Raw genomic sequence first — 17901 nt, forward strand, 5'->3', positions numbered from 1 at the left:
AAACTGACACTAATTCCATTTCAAACACAATGATTTACCACCCATATTGATTGGAGTGATAAGCAGTATTAAATTGTGTAAATGTCACAAGGTAAATTGCTGGAGCTCGGGGAGTTTTTTTATAGTGGTGCCATTTACCACCATAGTTACTACTCTCAGATGTCACAGATTGTGTAGGATGTACTGTCAAGTGGTGTAAATCAGGACAGTTTCTTTAAACTACATCAAGTTGTAGTGTGGGAAAATGTGTTCCTTTATTTAGCAGCACAAAGCTCTACAGTTCATGTGAAGAAAAAAGTTTAGTATTAGACATTACTGCATGAGGGTGTGTAATAGAGAGCCTGCTCTACTGTAGGCATGCCATTTCCAGATATGGAAATGGAAAGTTTGGCAGCTTTTCTAGTACGCTTTATGGGTGAATCTTAGTCCCCAAAATATTGAGCAGAATACTGTAGAAAATATGCATAAATTTTTCTTCCATTATATATTTTCTTATTTACTCCATGTGGAAAAGGCCTGTGGCATGTAAGTTACAGAACCATTTGAATTACATAGCAGAAAACATGGTATTCTCTTTTTGATGACTATTGTTTAGTATTGATTATATTTAATCTTCTTTATATTTCATAGTTTCACAAATGATGTGAATATGTTCTGACACAAATTTTGAATCTGGCAGAAAGCATCAGGTGATTTCCAGCTCTCATCAGCTGTGTTCCAAGAGATTTACAGCTAAAGGCCCATGGGCCGTTAGAATTAGAGAGTGGGGAGCAACCCCTCAACAAATAAATTCTCAGTCCCCTAATTTATCACAGAAGAAGGCTTCCCCCACACACTTTTTAGAGTTCCTTCATTAGTATAATGGAATCAGGAGTCTATTTCAAATAATACATTAACAAGATGAATAGTAATTAACATATCTAAATTGAAACATGGCATTGTCATGTCAAACTTAGATCTTAATTCTTGTTCAAAATTTTACCAGTAGCTGCTGCTTGAAATAATGGATCAGATAGCTACCAGCCAATAATAGGTTGACTGATATGATACCAAAAATAAATAGGAATCCCATGAAATAATAGACTTTACATATGTAAAAAGCTGTGCTGAAACATTACTACCAAATTTTCCTAGACTTTTTGACCACTTAGTAGGTTTCCAGTTTTCAGATTTTTTTTTCCTCTATGAAATGTGGTCTTTTGTTTTCATGTCTGTGCTGACAAATATTTCAGGAAATAGAAATATTTTTGTGTGTATATGCTGTAAACATGCAAAAAATTCTGTTCCCCACAGTTTTCCTGAAACAAAATCCCTATAGGTAGCCAACATAGCAGAGGCAGGCCAGGATAAAAGGAGAAATTATATTGAAAAAAAATATAACTGCAAAATCCATTGAGATGGGCCTAGCCCTATCCTAGATCTGAAAAAGTGTACATGCACATTTCTGCAGCTGAATTCTTCAGCTGTGTTGCCACAATCTGCATTGAACACACAGGCAGACTACCAGTTTTATTCAGTTGCTTGCTTTAATTCTCTTTTGCAGTTTCTGCACCCCCAAATAACCCAAGCACATCCCCTCACTTTTATTTCCCCTATAAACATATTCTGTGTAAGAGGAATAGAACAAAACCTAACATGCCCACTGCCCCTATGTGTCTAGCCAGATTATGTACAGTATGCATGGCAGACATTCAAAAATCCAATTCCAGGTTCCAAAAATAGCAATATTTACTTTAAAATCTGGTTTGTACCTTTTTTGTGTATATGGGCAAGGGAAAAAGAGAAGTTGTAATTGGGAATCTGACTTTTCAGCTTTTTGAAAATAATAATTTTATTCTTAGACAAGAACATAAAATTTTATCTGGTCATACCAAAATAAGTATAGCTTGGAACTGGAAGAAGAAGAAGAAGGAGATGAATATATGTGTGTATTTCTATTTCAAAGGTTGTCATAAGGTAACAAAGCCAAATTAATATAAAGCCATGTTACACCTTTTTTAAGAAAAAACAAATATAAATCTTTAGTGATGTCTCTTTAATGTGCTATAGGAACAGCTCCAATCCTGGAATAAAAAACCAAAGCAACCTAGACTAATTTTCATCGATTGAGAGTCAGGAAGTTTCTGACTGATAATGGTCACTGATATCATGTTTAAGATTGCTGAATATTTTCTTTGGGAGTGTCAAGCCTTGGAAAGTAATGCCAGCTGTACCATTTCCTTTGCAAGGCACTTAATAAACCAAAATGTGAAAGAAAATACTCTCTTTTGAATAGTTATCATTGGTTACCTTGTTATTTAATGCTGGTAGACACATAAGTTAACAAGTTAACAAGACACATAAGTAACAAGTTAAAACACAATAGAAAGCTGAGGTGAACTACCATCAGGGTAATTTTTGCATTGCTGTATTAAACCAGAGGCTTACTTCTGTATAAAGGCTTTCAGAGTGCTGTAGCATAATAGTAGTTAACTGCAAATGATCTGCCCACTTCTCCTAATTTGTGGTGCATTTGTATTTTAGATGTGAAGATACCACATTTTTGCAGTGTCATCCATGTGAGAAATTGCAGAGAAAAAGAGCATTGCACCCACATTTGCCAGTGCATTTCCTCATGGCTTAGCCTTTGCATTCCAGGCATCTGAGTGGCTTCAGCCAGACACTGTTCTAAAGAATGACAGAGAAAATTTTCCTTCTTTGCCTGTAACTTACACTGGCCAGAATCCAGAAAGGGGTAAACAGACGCTTCAGCCTTTTTAACAGGCTTGAGGTTTATAACTCTGCAGGGCTAGAAATAGGAACTAGGCTGTCTGTCAAACCAAAGTTTACAATTGGAAGGTTTGTTATCAAAGTGAGCAGTTTTATCTAACTCTAGTTTTCATTATTTTTTAATCCAGACCTTCATGTCTGCAATTTTTCCTTCCTTTCATCGTCAGTGCCCAACTGTTTTATGTGTATGTTGTGGTACACTGTGAGTCACTGGGAGTGACTGTAGACAAGAGGCAAATGATGACTTTCCTCCAGCCTCTGCTGGCTTCTTTCTTCCAGATTTTGATTTCATCCATGTTTTCTAAAGGTCTGGTGAGCAACAGTTGAGTTCTCTGACTTCATTTGGATATGGGAAAGTAAAAAGCAGTACCAAATGCATGTAAGGATGAGATGTGCTGAGAAGGCTCAGCCTGTGGATGAGAGCAGTAGATTGGGGTTTTAACACCTACAGGTTAACGTCAGATGTTGCACAATTGTTTTGGAGTTGTTTTGTAAGCTAAGATAGTAAGAACAAATATATCATTTTATAGAACAAATGTACAAGTAATTTTGCCATGTGCAATATACCTTGCACAGTCCACTGTTCCTGTGTAAAAAATTAATGAAGCTTATAAAACTATAAGCTAGAGAAAGTACCACTTAAGTAGGTTTATCTCTAAAAAGTCTCATTTATTAACAGGAATCATAACTGTCATTTGGAGATTTTATTGGAAATTCAAGCATTCTCATGATTTATAAGAAAGCCTAATGCAGAATTTAGCCTTAAAAATCAGAGGAATGACAGAATCCTGGTAGCAGTGTAATTTTGACAGTATGGAATCATTAAGAAATTATTTCCCATAGTTTAAGCACAGACAAATTGACACCTATTGACATTCTGCCAGAGGGATGTTGGGCAGCCCCCCAGCTGATGCTGCTTTGGCAAAAGGTGAGACAGTGGGTTAAAGAGGTTTGCTGAAAAGAACAGAAGTAAAAGCTCTATTCTTCTGTCTGAGACTGGCAGGGAGGATGGGCTGAACAGGGGAAGTTGTCTCCTGACTAAAAAACCACCTTTGACTTTCGTGTCAGAATTGCAAATATGGTGTTATCCACTTCTTTCTTTCTCTGTTTCTGGCCTCTAGTCAGATGTTATCACTGCAGCTGCTACCTCAGTAGTCAAACCAAATGCTTTTTCTTCATCCCTGCAGAGAAAAGCTAAGCATAGTTGTTGAAGTACCAATACTTTTAATATATATGTATATATTTTGAGCAGAGGGTGGGTATGATATATTGTGCTGAACTAAAAAAGGCTGTATATGTGTGTGAATATACACACAGGTATATTCTGCTCAAAAGCAGACTAAAAGCATTCTGCACTAAAAGCATTGACTATTGAGGTTATGTAGCTTAACCAGCATTACAGAATATTCTGCAAGTAGTCCTACTGTGCTGGGACAAGTACAGAGAACTCACCAATGTGAAGCTTTTCTTCTTACAAATCTCAGCATATTTGATCTCTAGGCCTGAGATCCTAAAAGTATGTACTTCAATTACAATTTTGGTCCTCATTTAGAAAAAGAGAAATACCTAACAGGGAAAAGCATGTATATAAAACCCACATGTCAAGGCTTAGAAAATAGGAAACAAATAAAAAGAACTCCACCTTTACATAAAAAGGACAATTTTAAGCCAGTTTGCAGATTTCGGGGGACAGAGGATTTTAAGTGTCCAAATCCAGAAAGACGTAAGATTTGGTGTTGCAGCAGCACAATGTTAATTTTAATGTAGCATATTGAAAGTGTGATGGTTTTGATGGTCTGAAAGTGAGGACAACATTTAAACAATCCAGACTTGCTTTAGTCTTCTCTGAGGCATTGGAGTACTTCAGTTGACAAAATGAAATTTTATTCATTTGAAAGTGGTTTTAAATTATTATTTGATTTGTCTTTTTTACATAGTAAAAATTCTAATACCATTTTTAATTGCTATTATTTTTTAGCATTTCCCTGTTAATTCTCATAAGGCTATTTTCTGTATTTCTCTGTCAGCTGAAATTTCAGTCAGTCATGCCCAGCAGATAATAAGTTGTAGTAGAAGTGTGACTTCATTTCATTTTTCTCCTGTGTTTTGGTGTTAGTCAACAAGAATCCTCAGAGTGCAGGCCATCCTTAGATAGCTGGTGAGACAATTCTGAAAATAATTTCTCTTGTTTTCACTGATACATGGAATAAAAACACAGAATTTTTCCTTTTCTTTTCACTGAACTGATTTATCCCTGGCACATCTTCCTTAGTATCACTATGTGTGAAGTACAGTCATTTCCCAATTTCACCATATTGCTTTCTAGGATTTCTTTAGTAAACACATGTGAATAATGGGTTAATTCTATCCAGTACACAGCTGCCTTGAGGTGGGCTGGATTAACTGTGATTGCTCAGTCAGTTTACACATGCACAGGAAGTCCAGTGCATTTTCCAGGCATTAGCTAGGCTGCACATATGCTGTCGATTTGGCCCACGGATCTCTAGTGAGCATTTGTCCAGGACATTTGTATATCCAACAGCAACTGGTGCTGCTCCAGCTGGGCTGATGCATGTCAGGGATCCTTGGGTAAGTAATCTCAAAGTCCAACAGAGAACCTTCCCAGGAGGAGGATCCAATTAAATATTTTGCCATCAAATAAAAAAAAATTCTTAAATGCTGAAGATGTTTCCTGGGCTTGTTATATTACAAGTATGATATAACAAGCTTGATGTTTTGACATGCTGTGTTTTGTTCTGTTTTTAAATTTTCTGTAGTATTCATAAAAGTGGAAAAAAGGACGGACTGTTCAAAGAGAATCTTTTGTTACGTGGATGTACCATTAGAAACACAGAAGAAGTTGCAGGAATAGTAATCTATGCAGGTAGGAGCTGCTTTTCTGTCTTACAGGGCATACCACATTTTTATAGCCATAAAATAGTAGCCAAGTTCCATTTGACATGTTTGGTGCAATTCCTTCTGCAGGGCATGAGACCAAAGCCTTGTTAAATAATAATGGACCACGTTACAAGCGCAGTAAGCTGGAAAGGCAGATGAATGCTGATGTCCTTTGGTGTGTCCTCATACTTCTAATCATGTGTCTGTTTTCTGCCATTGGTAAGTGCTCTTTACTAGGAGAAACACTTAAGTATTACACTGTCTTGGGATTCATGCACTTAGCTTTATCAAAAACATACATGTCTGCCAAAACATAAAATCCATAAAGCTGTCTCCATACTTATTTTTGTCAAAAACCAAAATGTCTTGATACACAGCCTGATCTAAATACCTTCTTAATCTCAATGAAATATATGCTATTAGTACCAGAGATCTGAAGGCTTAGATTTTACTACCCTTGATAGCATCCAAAAATGTCAAGCCCAAAAAAGCCCCCAGTTTATATGTAGTGCCCTCAAAATTACAGGTGGTAGAGTGTAACTTGTCATTAATCAGGCAGTAGAGTAATTTATGAGCAGAGAGTAAACAAATCAGCACAGTGGTATTCCCCAGTACTACTTATTAAATTGAGAGCACAGTGCACAACATGGACTCACTGTCCCTAAGGCTGCAGTCATAACATAGAAGAAATAAGCAAAAGTCTGCATAAATCCAAGCAGAATACTCTCTAAACTTCTGAGAGTGTTTAAGGAAATGCTGCAGTTCAGGTTATGTTTCCTCAGGACTTTTTTCTGTTCATTTGTGAGAAAGAATTGAGTTTTACATTTGGCACAAAAAAAAATTTATATACGGCATGTGAATTCCATTTCCTTAATATTTGAGTGTTCTGTAATGTTTGCATGTGAGTCATATGGCATAAACACCAGAATGTTTCTTAACAACCATGGTGTAGTTTAATGACAATCTTATGCCACTTTAATATATCTCTTTGTGCCTTTTTCCAGGTATTGTTAAATGCTTAAAGATGAGTATTTCCAGTTGTGAACCAGCCAGCTCATTTGTTTCCACTGAGTTCTCGACACGCTTTTGTAGTGTTTCAGTGTTGGGGAGCCCAGTCCTCAGGGCTGAAGTGTCGTGGTGAGGCTTCATAGCAGGGAGCTACTGCCTGCAGCTGTCCCCTCTGCCAGTGCCCCCTCTGCGGTGTCCCCAGAGCAGCAGCAGCAGCAGCGGGCGTCCCCTGTGAGTGGCTTCAGCCTAGCTGGGGCTCCCCAGAGGTGGCACTCAGTAGGTGACAAGTGCACCTTCCTTTCTGTCCTGTCCGCTACAAGGCTGGAAGCCGCCAGCAGAGGGCCAGAGCAAACTGCTCAAGGTGCTGACAGCCACAAACAGCTGGCAAGAAATTTGCTCGAGCCCTTTGAGTTGCTTGGTGCTCTGTAGAAATGAGGCCATTTTCGCACCTTCTGTCAATAAAGTATAACTGGAGATATGACACTTAATTATTTTGAAAATATAAGGACATTTATAAAACAAACCTTAATGTAGGTCATACTCAGTGTGGAGCTTTCTATTTTTGCTCTCAAGAATAAAAATATATACATCAATAAAGACATCATGTGTGTGATCTCATATTGGTAGTATAGGCACAAAATAATGTGCTCCCTTATGTGTTTTTATTTTTCAAGCACTCATACTGGGTTTATGCATCAATATGTAAAGGATCCTGTCAAAGGATGATTTACAGAAGATTACTTTTAAAGTAGACCTTTGTCCTTTAGTTCTGATTTTCAGAATCAATAAATTTTTCACTATATAGTGATAGTTTGAATGCTTTTTGTTGCTGAAGAATTCTTCCTTTTTTTTTTGTTGCCTTAAAACATCAGGCATACCATTTTAGGAATTTTAAATCTTAGTGCTATACTTAAAAAGGCAACATTCTGTCTCTCTAGCAAGAATGTAATTTTCCCAAAACAATAAAAATCTTATATTTATTTAGTTATCAGCACAGTCAATTAAAAAAAAAACATTTTGAGCAAGACCTATAATTTCTTTTGCTTTTCATTCTTCAGCTTCCATGCTGTTGACTCTGTTGATACTGTTATTTCATTAGTTCTATGCATGTGGTGGATATAATTCACACAGTAAAATTAAAATTTCTTCTAAAGCTAGTTTACTGATGGCTGACTGGTGATATATCTAGTACAGTCAGTTGAGTTCTTTCATTTTAACACACAGCATATCATTGAAATTGATCATTTTCTGAGGAAGTGTAATTTTCTTTGGTGACAGAAACAATCTGATGACAGAAACAATCTAAACTACTAATTTAGACTAGCCAGCTCACTTTATTTAGATAAAGTTATGAGAAACTAGTCTTGCATGGCTTAAGGACAGCCAAAGCCCTTTCTCAAACCCCAAATCCCAAGGCAGAAAAGCCCATGGGTTTGGGGCATTTTTCAGAAGTCATGCAGAATATTTGAAAACAAATAACAATTTCTCACATAACTCTAAAGAACAAAGTCATACCAGAAGCCTTTTTGCTTGGGGTTAATTTGCTTTTTTCTCTCTTCCAATTTTTCTGCAGGTCATGGTCTATGGGTATGGCAATATGGTGAGAATAAGAAACCAATTTTTGATGTTCCAGGGCCCGATGGCAAATATTTGTCACCTGTTTTAGCTTCAGTGTATTTATTTCTGACAATGATCATAGTGTTCCAGGTAATCAAGTTGTACATGCTCTCACCTCACTTCCTAGTTGGCTGCAATAGTTATATTTGTGCAATATATGTAGTACTTGTTTCACCACTAAGGCATGTAAGAAGCTAATCAAGCACTAAAAATATCCCAGAGGGTTGTAATCAGTAGCACAGGGAGGCCTGTCACTATTGATGTCCCCCAAGGTTCAATACTGGGCCCAGTGTTGTTTAACTTAACTCACCAATAACTTGTATGAAGGGCAGATACCTCCTCAGCAAGTTCACTGTCACCAAGTGGGAGGAGTGGCCAGTACCCCAGAGGGCTCTGCAGCCCTTCAGAAGAACCTTGCCAGGTTGGAGAGATGCTCAGAGGAGGACTGCCTGAAATTCAACAAAAGCAAGTGCAGGGTCCTGCACATGGGGAGGAACAACCCCATGAACCAGAAAACAAGCTTTACTCTTCCTATCTACCCACTGTGGAGCAACACCTCAAAGACTGAGAATGCCACTTTGGGTACAGTGTTCTGCTATGAAAATTAATTTTATACTTTTTAACAGCTTTTCAGATGTATTTCTCTTAGCAAAACCTTATGTCAGCCAGGTAACTGTGTTAAAAGTTTCTTGGTCCTGAAGAGAAATATCTTGAATGGTAGAGGTGGTTAATTTCAGAGAAGTAAAAGAACCTCATGTCACTGAGATAAATGAAAGTTTGCCTAGTGGGACACTGGAGGAGGTTGCTTTACTGGAGGCGGCAACTTGTTTATAAAAGGGAATGAAAAAGACTGTAAAAATAATTTTTACCCTGAGGGATTGGGTTATGATATTGGTTAAGAAAATTCACCACTGATTTCTTTAAACACCTACATTTCACTGTAGTTTTTGTTTAAATGACCACATTCGCCACCCACAGCCATGCTATAATTTCTCCCACGTATCTAATTCAGAAAACTAAACAATGTATGCAGTCAGGAATTTCTATGCTGAAAAAAATCTGCAGAGAAAAACTCATGTACAGATTAGATATTTCATGTAGTTTTGACAATCCTCAAGAAACAGTTGAAAATCTTTCATCTTTCCTTCTTCAGCACTTTTAAAATGTGATCTTCATTCAAATAATTTGCAGTACAAAAGTCAAGGCCAAAGATATTGTTCCTATGGAGGGATTAACATTTCTCATTTTATTTCTTGTATTCCTGCAAAGTGAATTTGTAAACAGTCTATTTATGCAGAACAATTTTATTCAGTCCATTCACATCTACAGTATTCTGATTGTATGGTCTGATTTGGGTTGGGATTTTTTTTTTTCTTTTCCTTCCCCAACTAGTTTAAAGCTCAGCTTATTCGCCTAAGAAATATTTGCTTCTGTCCATGTTTTGATAATCAGTTTTCTAGACGTAATAATGCATTCCAGCTCTGCAATTCACCATAGGTTTTCCTCATCTAACATAGTAAATAAACTCTTCAAACACAATAATAACTTTAGAATAAATGTTTAAAGTACATAGCCTCTTTATGTTCCAGTCTAGTACCAAATTAATTAGCTTTTATAATTGTGTTCTTGCTTCTGTTTTCTCCTAATTCTTTCCTTTTGTGTACTCTAGGTTCTGATTCCAATTTCTTTGTATGTATCTATTGAAATAGTTAAAATCTGCCAAGTATACTTTATTCATCAAGATAAAGATTTATATGATGAAGAAACAGACTCTCAACTGCAGTGCCGAGCTTTAAATATCACAGAAGACTTGGGTCAGGTGCAGTTTATCTTTTCAGACAAGACTGGGACACTGACAGAAAACAAGATGGTTTTCCGAAGATGTACTGTTTCTGGAATAGAGTATTCCCATGATGATAACGGTGAGCTCGTGATCACGTTTTCTATCTAACAGCTGTACTTTGGGCAGACTGAAGTAGTCATAAAAGTTGCTGTAATCTTAAATCAAAAAGGAAAACAAAAGAAATTTAACAGCTGTTTTCAGATCAGTGTAATTCGATGACTGTGTTCAGCTAGCAATGACAATCTTACCAGAGTGTTTTGTAATATCTACAGTATGTTGTCAAGGCATTTAAAGCATCTGGCTTTAGCTCCTGATGTAATAAAGCACTTGAGTGCGTGGCTGATGTAAGAAAATTGAATGGTGCTGCTGCTATCCCACTTCTTTGGTGTGTTTGAGGTATACAATGTAAAATAACGCTTTTAAGCACAGCCAGATTAGTGTCTGATTGAATACCTGAGATGAGATTATCCTTTTGTACTGAGAAATAAATGCAAGATAGCAGTTTTCATGTTAACAGGAAACATAATTGGATAGAATTGCATCTTTTATGTTGCTTTTGTCAGATTCTTTTCAGTGCTCCTGTGTGAAAGGTGTCCGTGTCAGGTATGCTTGCTCTATGAACACTGCAGTGGAGGGAATATCCACATTCAAGTATCAGCCTCTTAAAACAGTGAAAGATTACTATTTTTCACAAGGCAATGTGAGAACTATCATCCCTGTGTTATTTCTTCATCCTTTTAAAATTATGATTTCCTATTTTACAATGTTTGTAGTTTGTGTTATTTTTCTCTAACATACAATCATTATCATTTTTGAAAGAACAGATCTTAACTCTTCAAATCATATTCTGTATGCAGGAAAATATTGACAACTACAATATTCTTGTTTGCAAAAAATAAGTTTCTTATTCTACACAACACATAAAGATCTCTGATTAGGAAGTTTTCTCAAAGAACACTAGAGAATTTCAGTTTACAAATAAGATACAGAATAAGAAAAAAAATCAACATAGACTGGGAACTCTAAAAGATGCTTTAGAAAGATGACAAAATCTTAAACCAGAAAAAGATATTTTGAAGTAGTGGATTGTTCTTTTTTTTTTCCTACTTTAAAGCAGTACTGAGACCTTACATTTAAGGCACTTTTTTCAAGAAACTAGACCTTTGGGTAGTGTTACGAGTGTTATGGAAAGGACTGAGGGAGATCCTGTGACTTTCTACCTCTGTACAGTAAGTAAGAAAGAGAAAAGAATTAGAACTTAGTATGTTACTGGATTCCTAAATCTGCTTGTGACACTCTTGATAATTCATTCCTTTTTGCTTCTTCTCTGCCATTGCTTGTTTGCTTGTTTATGTTAATTTCAGAGTGTATTCTGTTCCTCTCAAGAATGATGTTATTGCAAATTAAAACAGTTCAGAAAAGGTATTTTTATGAGCTTGGTATCATCTGATGATATGTCAGCTGAACTCAGGCCCTTAAGTTTGAATATTGAATGTTCAGATCTTTTTTCTTCAGATGTAGTGAATTTAACAGAAATCTATGTTTGGGCACACTTTCCTCTTATGATTTCATATTACAATATAAAAGTTAAAGAAAACAGAGTGAATGTCACTACAAAAAAAGTGTCAGATACATAAACTGATTGATTTTTTCAGTCCTTCTTTTCACCTATGGCTTTGTTTGGGCTTCATTGTAAATCCAGTCAGTATAAATTTTCTGACAAATATAATTTTTAAATTGACACAGAATATTTACACAGCATTTTATTCTTTTGTTGTTTTCCCTCTAGGGAAAATAGGTCTTTCTCTATAATTCTTTATATAAATTGTGATAATTTGTATTTATTTTGTTCTCTATAATCAGTATAAATACCATAATAAATACTATGCTTCATTCAAGTATTTTGTTAGCTCTATTCTGCAGTTTGATTTTATAACCATCTGTTATCTTTTCTGCTGCTGAAGCCTTCTTGTTTAGATATGATAAAATGTCTATCACAGCTCTTTCTGGTTTTAGGGTGTGTATCAACAACATTTCATTGCTGTGTGCTTACTTGCAAATTATTTGTCAGCCACTTTTCTGTGTCTTATACCAGAGTATCTGAATTTCCTTCATACATTATACCTGATGCCATCCTGCTCTGCACCTCAGGTTTTGCTGAAGATTTAGTGAAATAGAAAATTCTAAAATCTTTCACTTAGGGGGTGATCTGAGTCTGCCATATATGCTAGAAAATCAAGTAAAATGCATTTGCTTTTTTTCATCTGTTTCAAAGATGACACTACATCTTCACATATCCAAGTATTTTTTTCATGCACAGTGGTTTATTTCTTGGAATCTAACTTTGAGTAGCACTTTATATGAAGAAGTTAATTTAAAATTAGTGTACATGGGTCAGGATGCAAAAGCTGCCAATAACAGGTCATTTTGCACTGTAAAAGTAGATGTCTAAGGATGGAAATAACCTTGCTCTAAGCTCTTTCATTTAAGTTGTTATTCTGCTATGGTGGGGTAGCAGTGCCTGTCATTCCAGTTGCTTGACTTTCTGCTCATGATAAGATCCTGTTTTCAGTTTTGGATAGCTGGACAAAACTTTTAACTATTCTTTCAAATTTGTCATGCCAGATGTTTACCTCAGGCATAAATTTTAGGAGAGAAATTTCAGTTATAACAGCACCATTCAGCCGTATCCAAAAACAAAGTTAAGGTGTAGCAGACTTTCTTTCCCATGGCAACATTTTCTGGCAGGTTTTCCACTGAAGTCAGTTGGAGGCCCTATGTTCTTGGGCTAAGCCATGCACACACACAGTGCAAAGAGTTATGTCTACACTGGCAAACTGAAGTCTGAAATTTCTGAACTTTTGAACTCTTATTCTCTTTTAAATCATTTTTTTCTGCATAATCTAGGACTACTGCATATCTGTTAATTACTCAACCAATAGATTGTGAATAGCCATCATAAATTTTCTCTATGCTGCTTTATAAGCTCTTCTCCCTAAAATTTATTCAGAGTTATGAGAAATTTTCCCATTTTTTTCTGTTCTGCTTGTTACTATACTGCATTTGATATTGTCATATCTCGGTTCCTGGCACTCAGGGAGTGCATTAAGCAATGCACATGAGTTCCCTGACATAGAGATTGATCTTTCCCCTTCTTCCTCTCCCTATACATGCAGTACACAATTTTGGGGATTTGGGAGCTACTTCAAAGGTGTATGCTATGCTGTGTTCAGTTTGGTGTATTTGAGGCAGCCTGTTTTTTTCTTGAGTGGTGGGACTATCCTTTTTTCCCTTGTAAATTCCTACCACAAAGCTGTATAAATTCCCCATGTGAAAGATGAGCTTTATGATTATGAGGGAGAATTCTGTTTTGCATCAGACATGGACGTGTTAATTATGATTTTCATCACAGAGGTTTATGCAGACCTTGTGCATGGTTGAAGCAATTATTACATGCTTTAACATAAAAACAGAAACCCTGAGTGAGACTTAATACATTTTTAGGTATGGGAAGCAAGTTTTCATGAATGTTCTGGAGAAAACATTTTCCTCCAGAATTCTCTATAAGCTCCAAGTTTCTTATGACTGATGGATGGCACTTTGCCTAGGAGTATTGCATTGTTATAGTCTAGACAAGAGGTGACAAAAGCATAAATAATAGAGGGCAATAAATTGCACTAGTGTGAGACAGAATCAGCTGGAGGTAGTACAAAGTATTACTCATAGGTTCTGCTATGCAAAAGCTTAGCACTGAAGAGGAATCCAGGAATGTAGCATATGTAATCATAGTTCCATGGTGGAAGCACTATGAAATACCCATCACTGTTGAGGTCATTTACAGTATTTTGGTGGTGGATTATGCACTGATTTGGATCAAACTATGGGAATTTGCACTGCACATTTAGTTCCTGTGGAGACTATATTGACAAGGATGGGATACTAGTTACCTAATTGCTGATATTTGCATGGAGGATAGTAATCTGATAAGATTACAGTTACTGGATAAAATCAAACATTTGTGGGATGTAATTTATCAGACTTTTTTTTAGACATCTATGATGGTTCTGTAATACATGCCTGTTTTTCTGTGGTGTAGAATTCTCTGTACAGACAAAGAGAATTCCCACCTCACATCTGTATGACTGTTGTCTTCTCCAAAGGTTCTTCTTGACTGGTGGAGTGTTAATTTAGGAGCAGGGTATGCCATGCACCACTCCATTTAGAAGAATGATTGTCCCATTCATAAGAGTCTTGGGTATTTACAGAATACCCATTGGCACTATACTCTGCTTAAATCCCAGAATTACTCCTCCAGTCAGTAGTACCTTCTAGCCCAAAAGAATGTTAGCACAAAAAAAAAAGAGAAAATGTGTTGTTTCCCTATATGTCAAATTGCATGGCCATACCAGCACCCTTCATTCAGTCTAGGAGACAGCTCCTAACAATTCTTAGAACTGGCCATGCCCCAAGTTTGCCTGCTAATCCCAGAGACAGTAGATGCCCAAAACCCCACTGTGCTTCTGAAAGTCCTTACATGATTTAGCTACAACCAGATGGTCTTGGCCTGACATTTGTCGTAGTTGTTTTCCAAATGCTGCATTAATCACCCTCTTGCCTATGGGATGTGATCTCTGTTTTTCTAGTTTTAGCTACCCATTGTATGAAGCTGTTGACAAAACACAGATTGAATCTCCATGAATACAACTACATAAATCTGAAAAATCTGAATTTTTCATTCTTTGAATTCCGCCCCCTTTCCTTCCAATGACTGAAGACAACATAAGAATAAGAGAAGTTTATGGAAGTGAAGGTAGATGATAAAAACCTCAGTGATTTTCTCTTGTTTAACAAAGTTTCTTAATCACTAAATCTGAGAGATTGAGCTTCTTTCTACTGTCCAGTTTTTCTTGATGAAGGTTGGCTAGCAACTAATTTTTAGAGGAAAATCCATTATGTCAAAAAAAATCTATTCTAGTTCAAGGGGCTGTTTTGTAGTGGAATTTTCTTACTCTTTTTGTGTCATGAGAACATATCCTGCATAGTCCAGCCATATTAGAGAATTACTTTTTTTTTAAGGCATAGAAATTGAAAAACCTTTTTGATAAATGCAGTGGTTGCTTCCAAAGGGATTTCTCATCTGCCACCTTTAAAATCTGATGAGCTTGAGAAACCAGGATAGTCCATCTAGCCTTTCCTGGAAAGCTGAAAATCTTTAGCAGAACTGGGTGCTTCAGGCATTCTGTGTAGCTTTTTTGTAGTTTCTCTTTACCTTTCTTACTGCTTTTTTGAAAATTTCTAATTGATAACTAAGGAGAGAGCCAGTATGAGCAGATGTAGAACTCAGTACATAGGGAGTGAGTGCCCCATTTTAAATCCTATAAAAGACAGAATACCTCATCCCTAGAGAAAAGTACTGCTTCTCTCTAACCATATAGCCACACTGACAATTTCTCTGAAAAATCTCAAGAAAAAAGGAATCATCTCAGTTTCTGAGTAAAGGGTTCTTAAAAAGGACTTAAGGTTATTAAGCCCCTGGGGATGTCAAAAGGTTAGAGGAAGGGGAATCTTGGTGCTTTCTTATTTCAAGGCTTACTCTTATGGGCAAGTTCTAGCAAAATAAATTAAGATTATGTTAGCCAACTTGTACAAATTTGTAGCGTTCTAGCTGCTTGTCTCAATCTTTATGTAGACACTAGAGTGCACTTCAGAGTGAAATAAACTTGCACTTATAAAATAATAAGGAAATAAGGTGGTCTGATGGTGTAAGTGCTGCACATACAGATTTACTTAGTGACAGTTCAGTAGCAGCCTTATTGACTGGTTTGAGGCAAAATGGAATTTTTCCATGGTGAAATAGTGCCCACACAATGAGACAACTTAAGTATTCTGGCTTGAGGGGTCTGCAGTTTTATGCTGCTTGAAGGGAAATTCTTTACAGGTTCCCAATCTCACATTTCAAGTTAGTGGAACATCTGGATGTGTAGCAACAGTCTCTGTCAGCCTGAGAAATGGACTCCTTGTCATAGAGCATATATGGCATGGAAGGTAAAACAGAAAAAAAAACCAAAATCAAAATTAAATTAAAGAAAAGGATTTTTACAATAAAAGAATTTATCTTCAAGAAGATAAGGAATTTATCTTCTCAATACTTGGCAGTTATTACAGGAGTTATATTTATAGCTTCTGCAGTCTTATGAAAGATAAAAGAAGGTTAATGGAATAAGTATTAACTGTTGTTTCTTCTTTGTGTCATAAATATAAAGTGGAGTACAGGATAGTGAAATTTGACTTTCATAAATTGCATCACTGTGTTACCAAAGTTGTTTGTGTCTTTGCCCTTAATAAGAAACTGAATAGAAAAAAAGATCAAGGCCATCAATTTTTAGTGCTGAAACTGAAAAGTATCCCACAACAATGTCTCTCAGGTTATAATGTTCACAGGAAAAGGTTCTCAATTGGAAGGAGCTGAGTGGGTGGAGAGAACAGCATGTTCCCAGAGAGGCACGCACTGCACAGCTGAAGCAGTGTGAACCTTAGCCACAGCATAACTATTGAACCGTGCTTCATTATTTCTTTAAACTCCTCAATTCTTGCTGCACAATAATGTGTAAGACTGCTCTTGAGAAAATGTTGAAGGGGGCTCAGGCTTGTTTTTTGTGATTGCTGTCAGGTTTCCCTTGGTATAAACTGAAATAACACCATTTGTATCAAAAGAATTGCATTTGATTTGGTTAAATGAGATTCTAGTCTTGTTCCTACTTTCCCTTTTCCTCCTTTTTCTCAGGGGCAAGGACAATTAAATGGATGTGTTACAATAAAACCTGTATAGGGAGCAAGAGATAGCTATTATTATAGAGACTAAAAGGAACCACACTATCATTGTAATGCTGATAAATAAACTGCTGCATTAGGAAACAGCTTTTGCTATGTTGAATAAACAAAATATGTTTAGATGTAATGCAAGAAAGAAGAAAGAGCAATGATGAATCCAGAGATACGGTATGCAGGCATAACTGTATTGTATATGAAATGCATTCTCTGCTTAACCATAGGGTTTTTATACAGGGAATAAAATTATATTCAGTTCAGGATCTTTGAGGTCTTATATCTCAAGACATATTTTCAGAGCAGAAACCTAAAGTAGGTGTGATTACTAAAGAAAATGTATCCTTTTAAAAAAACCTCTGCTTGGAAGGGAGTTGGACCAACTAAGTGGCACAATTTGCAAAGCCGAAGTAATTGGAACATCACTTTCCCTGTCAAGGGATGTTGCCTGTTATGAGAAGAAGCAGCTCAGATTTCTGTCTAGCATTCAAATGTCCAGCATCTGTGGTGAAAATATTATCCCTGTGGCAAATCCAAACTTTTCTTACGCTTTTCCTGAGAGTGGCCATGTCCATATGCAGCACCAGCTCTGCTTGAGGCTGGTTTTGCTGCTGAGGGCTCTAGAGAAAATTAGCCATAAAGATGTTTTTCTTACAATTGATTTAAATCTTAAATGTTGGTAAAGTGTGGAAAACCTTACTGCTGTGTCATCTTGAGCAATGTTTTTTCAGCCTGGGGTTAGCAGTGTGTAGCAAGGAGCCTGCAGAAGATCATGAAGGCAGAGGTTGCTCTGTCTGACTGGGCACTGCCCTCACACAGGCCTCATCCTGGGGTGTGCACTCCATCATACCTCCCCAATGGAGAGAAGGACAAAAGCTCTTCAGGGTGATGCTCCATTCTGGTTCTTGAGGCATCCTCTTAAATTAACATACTGTGATATC

The 17901-nt window shown here is 36.6% G+C and overlaps 1 protein-coding gene across 1 annotated transcript in view; it reads left to right on the forward strand.

Annotated features, from left to right (window-relative positions):
* ATP10A (ATPase phospholipid transporting 10A (putative)) overlaps positions 1 to 17901 on the forward strand; it is a 112085-nt gene that overhangs the window by 62742 nt on the left and 31442 nt on the right. The window contains exons 5-8 of the mRNA XM_031058370.1: positions 5547 to 5653; positions 5755 to 5886; positions 8249 to 8382; positions 9962 to 10214. Coding sequence (XP_030914230.1) covers positions 5547 to 5653; positions 5755 to 5886; positions 8249 to 8382; positions 9962 to 10214 — 626 coding nt within the window. The remainder of the gene's footprint in view (positions 1 to 5546; positions 5654 to 5754; positions 5887 to 8248; positions 8383 to 9961; positions 10215 to 17901) is intronic.

This window comes from Geospiza fortis, unplaced genomic scaffold (assembly GCF_000277835.1).
Source record: "Geospiza fortis unplaced genomic scaffold, GeoFor_1.0 scaffold366, whole genome shotgun sequence".
Lineage (NCBI taxonomy): Eukaryota > Metazoa > Chordata > Aves > Passeriformes > Thraupidae > Geospiza > Geospiza fortis.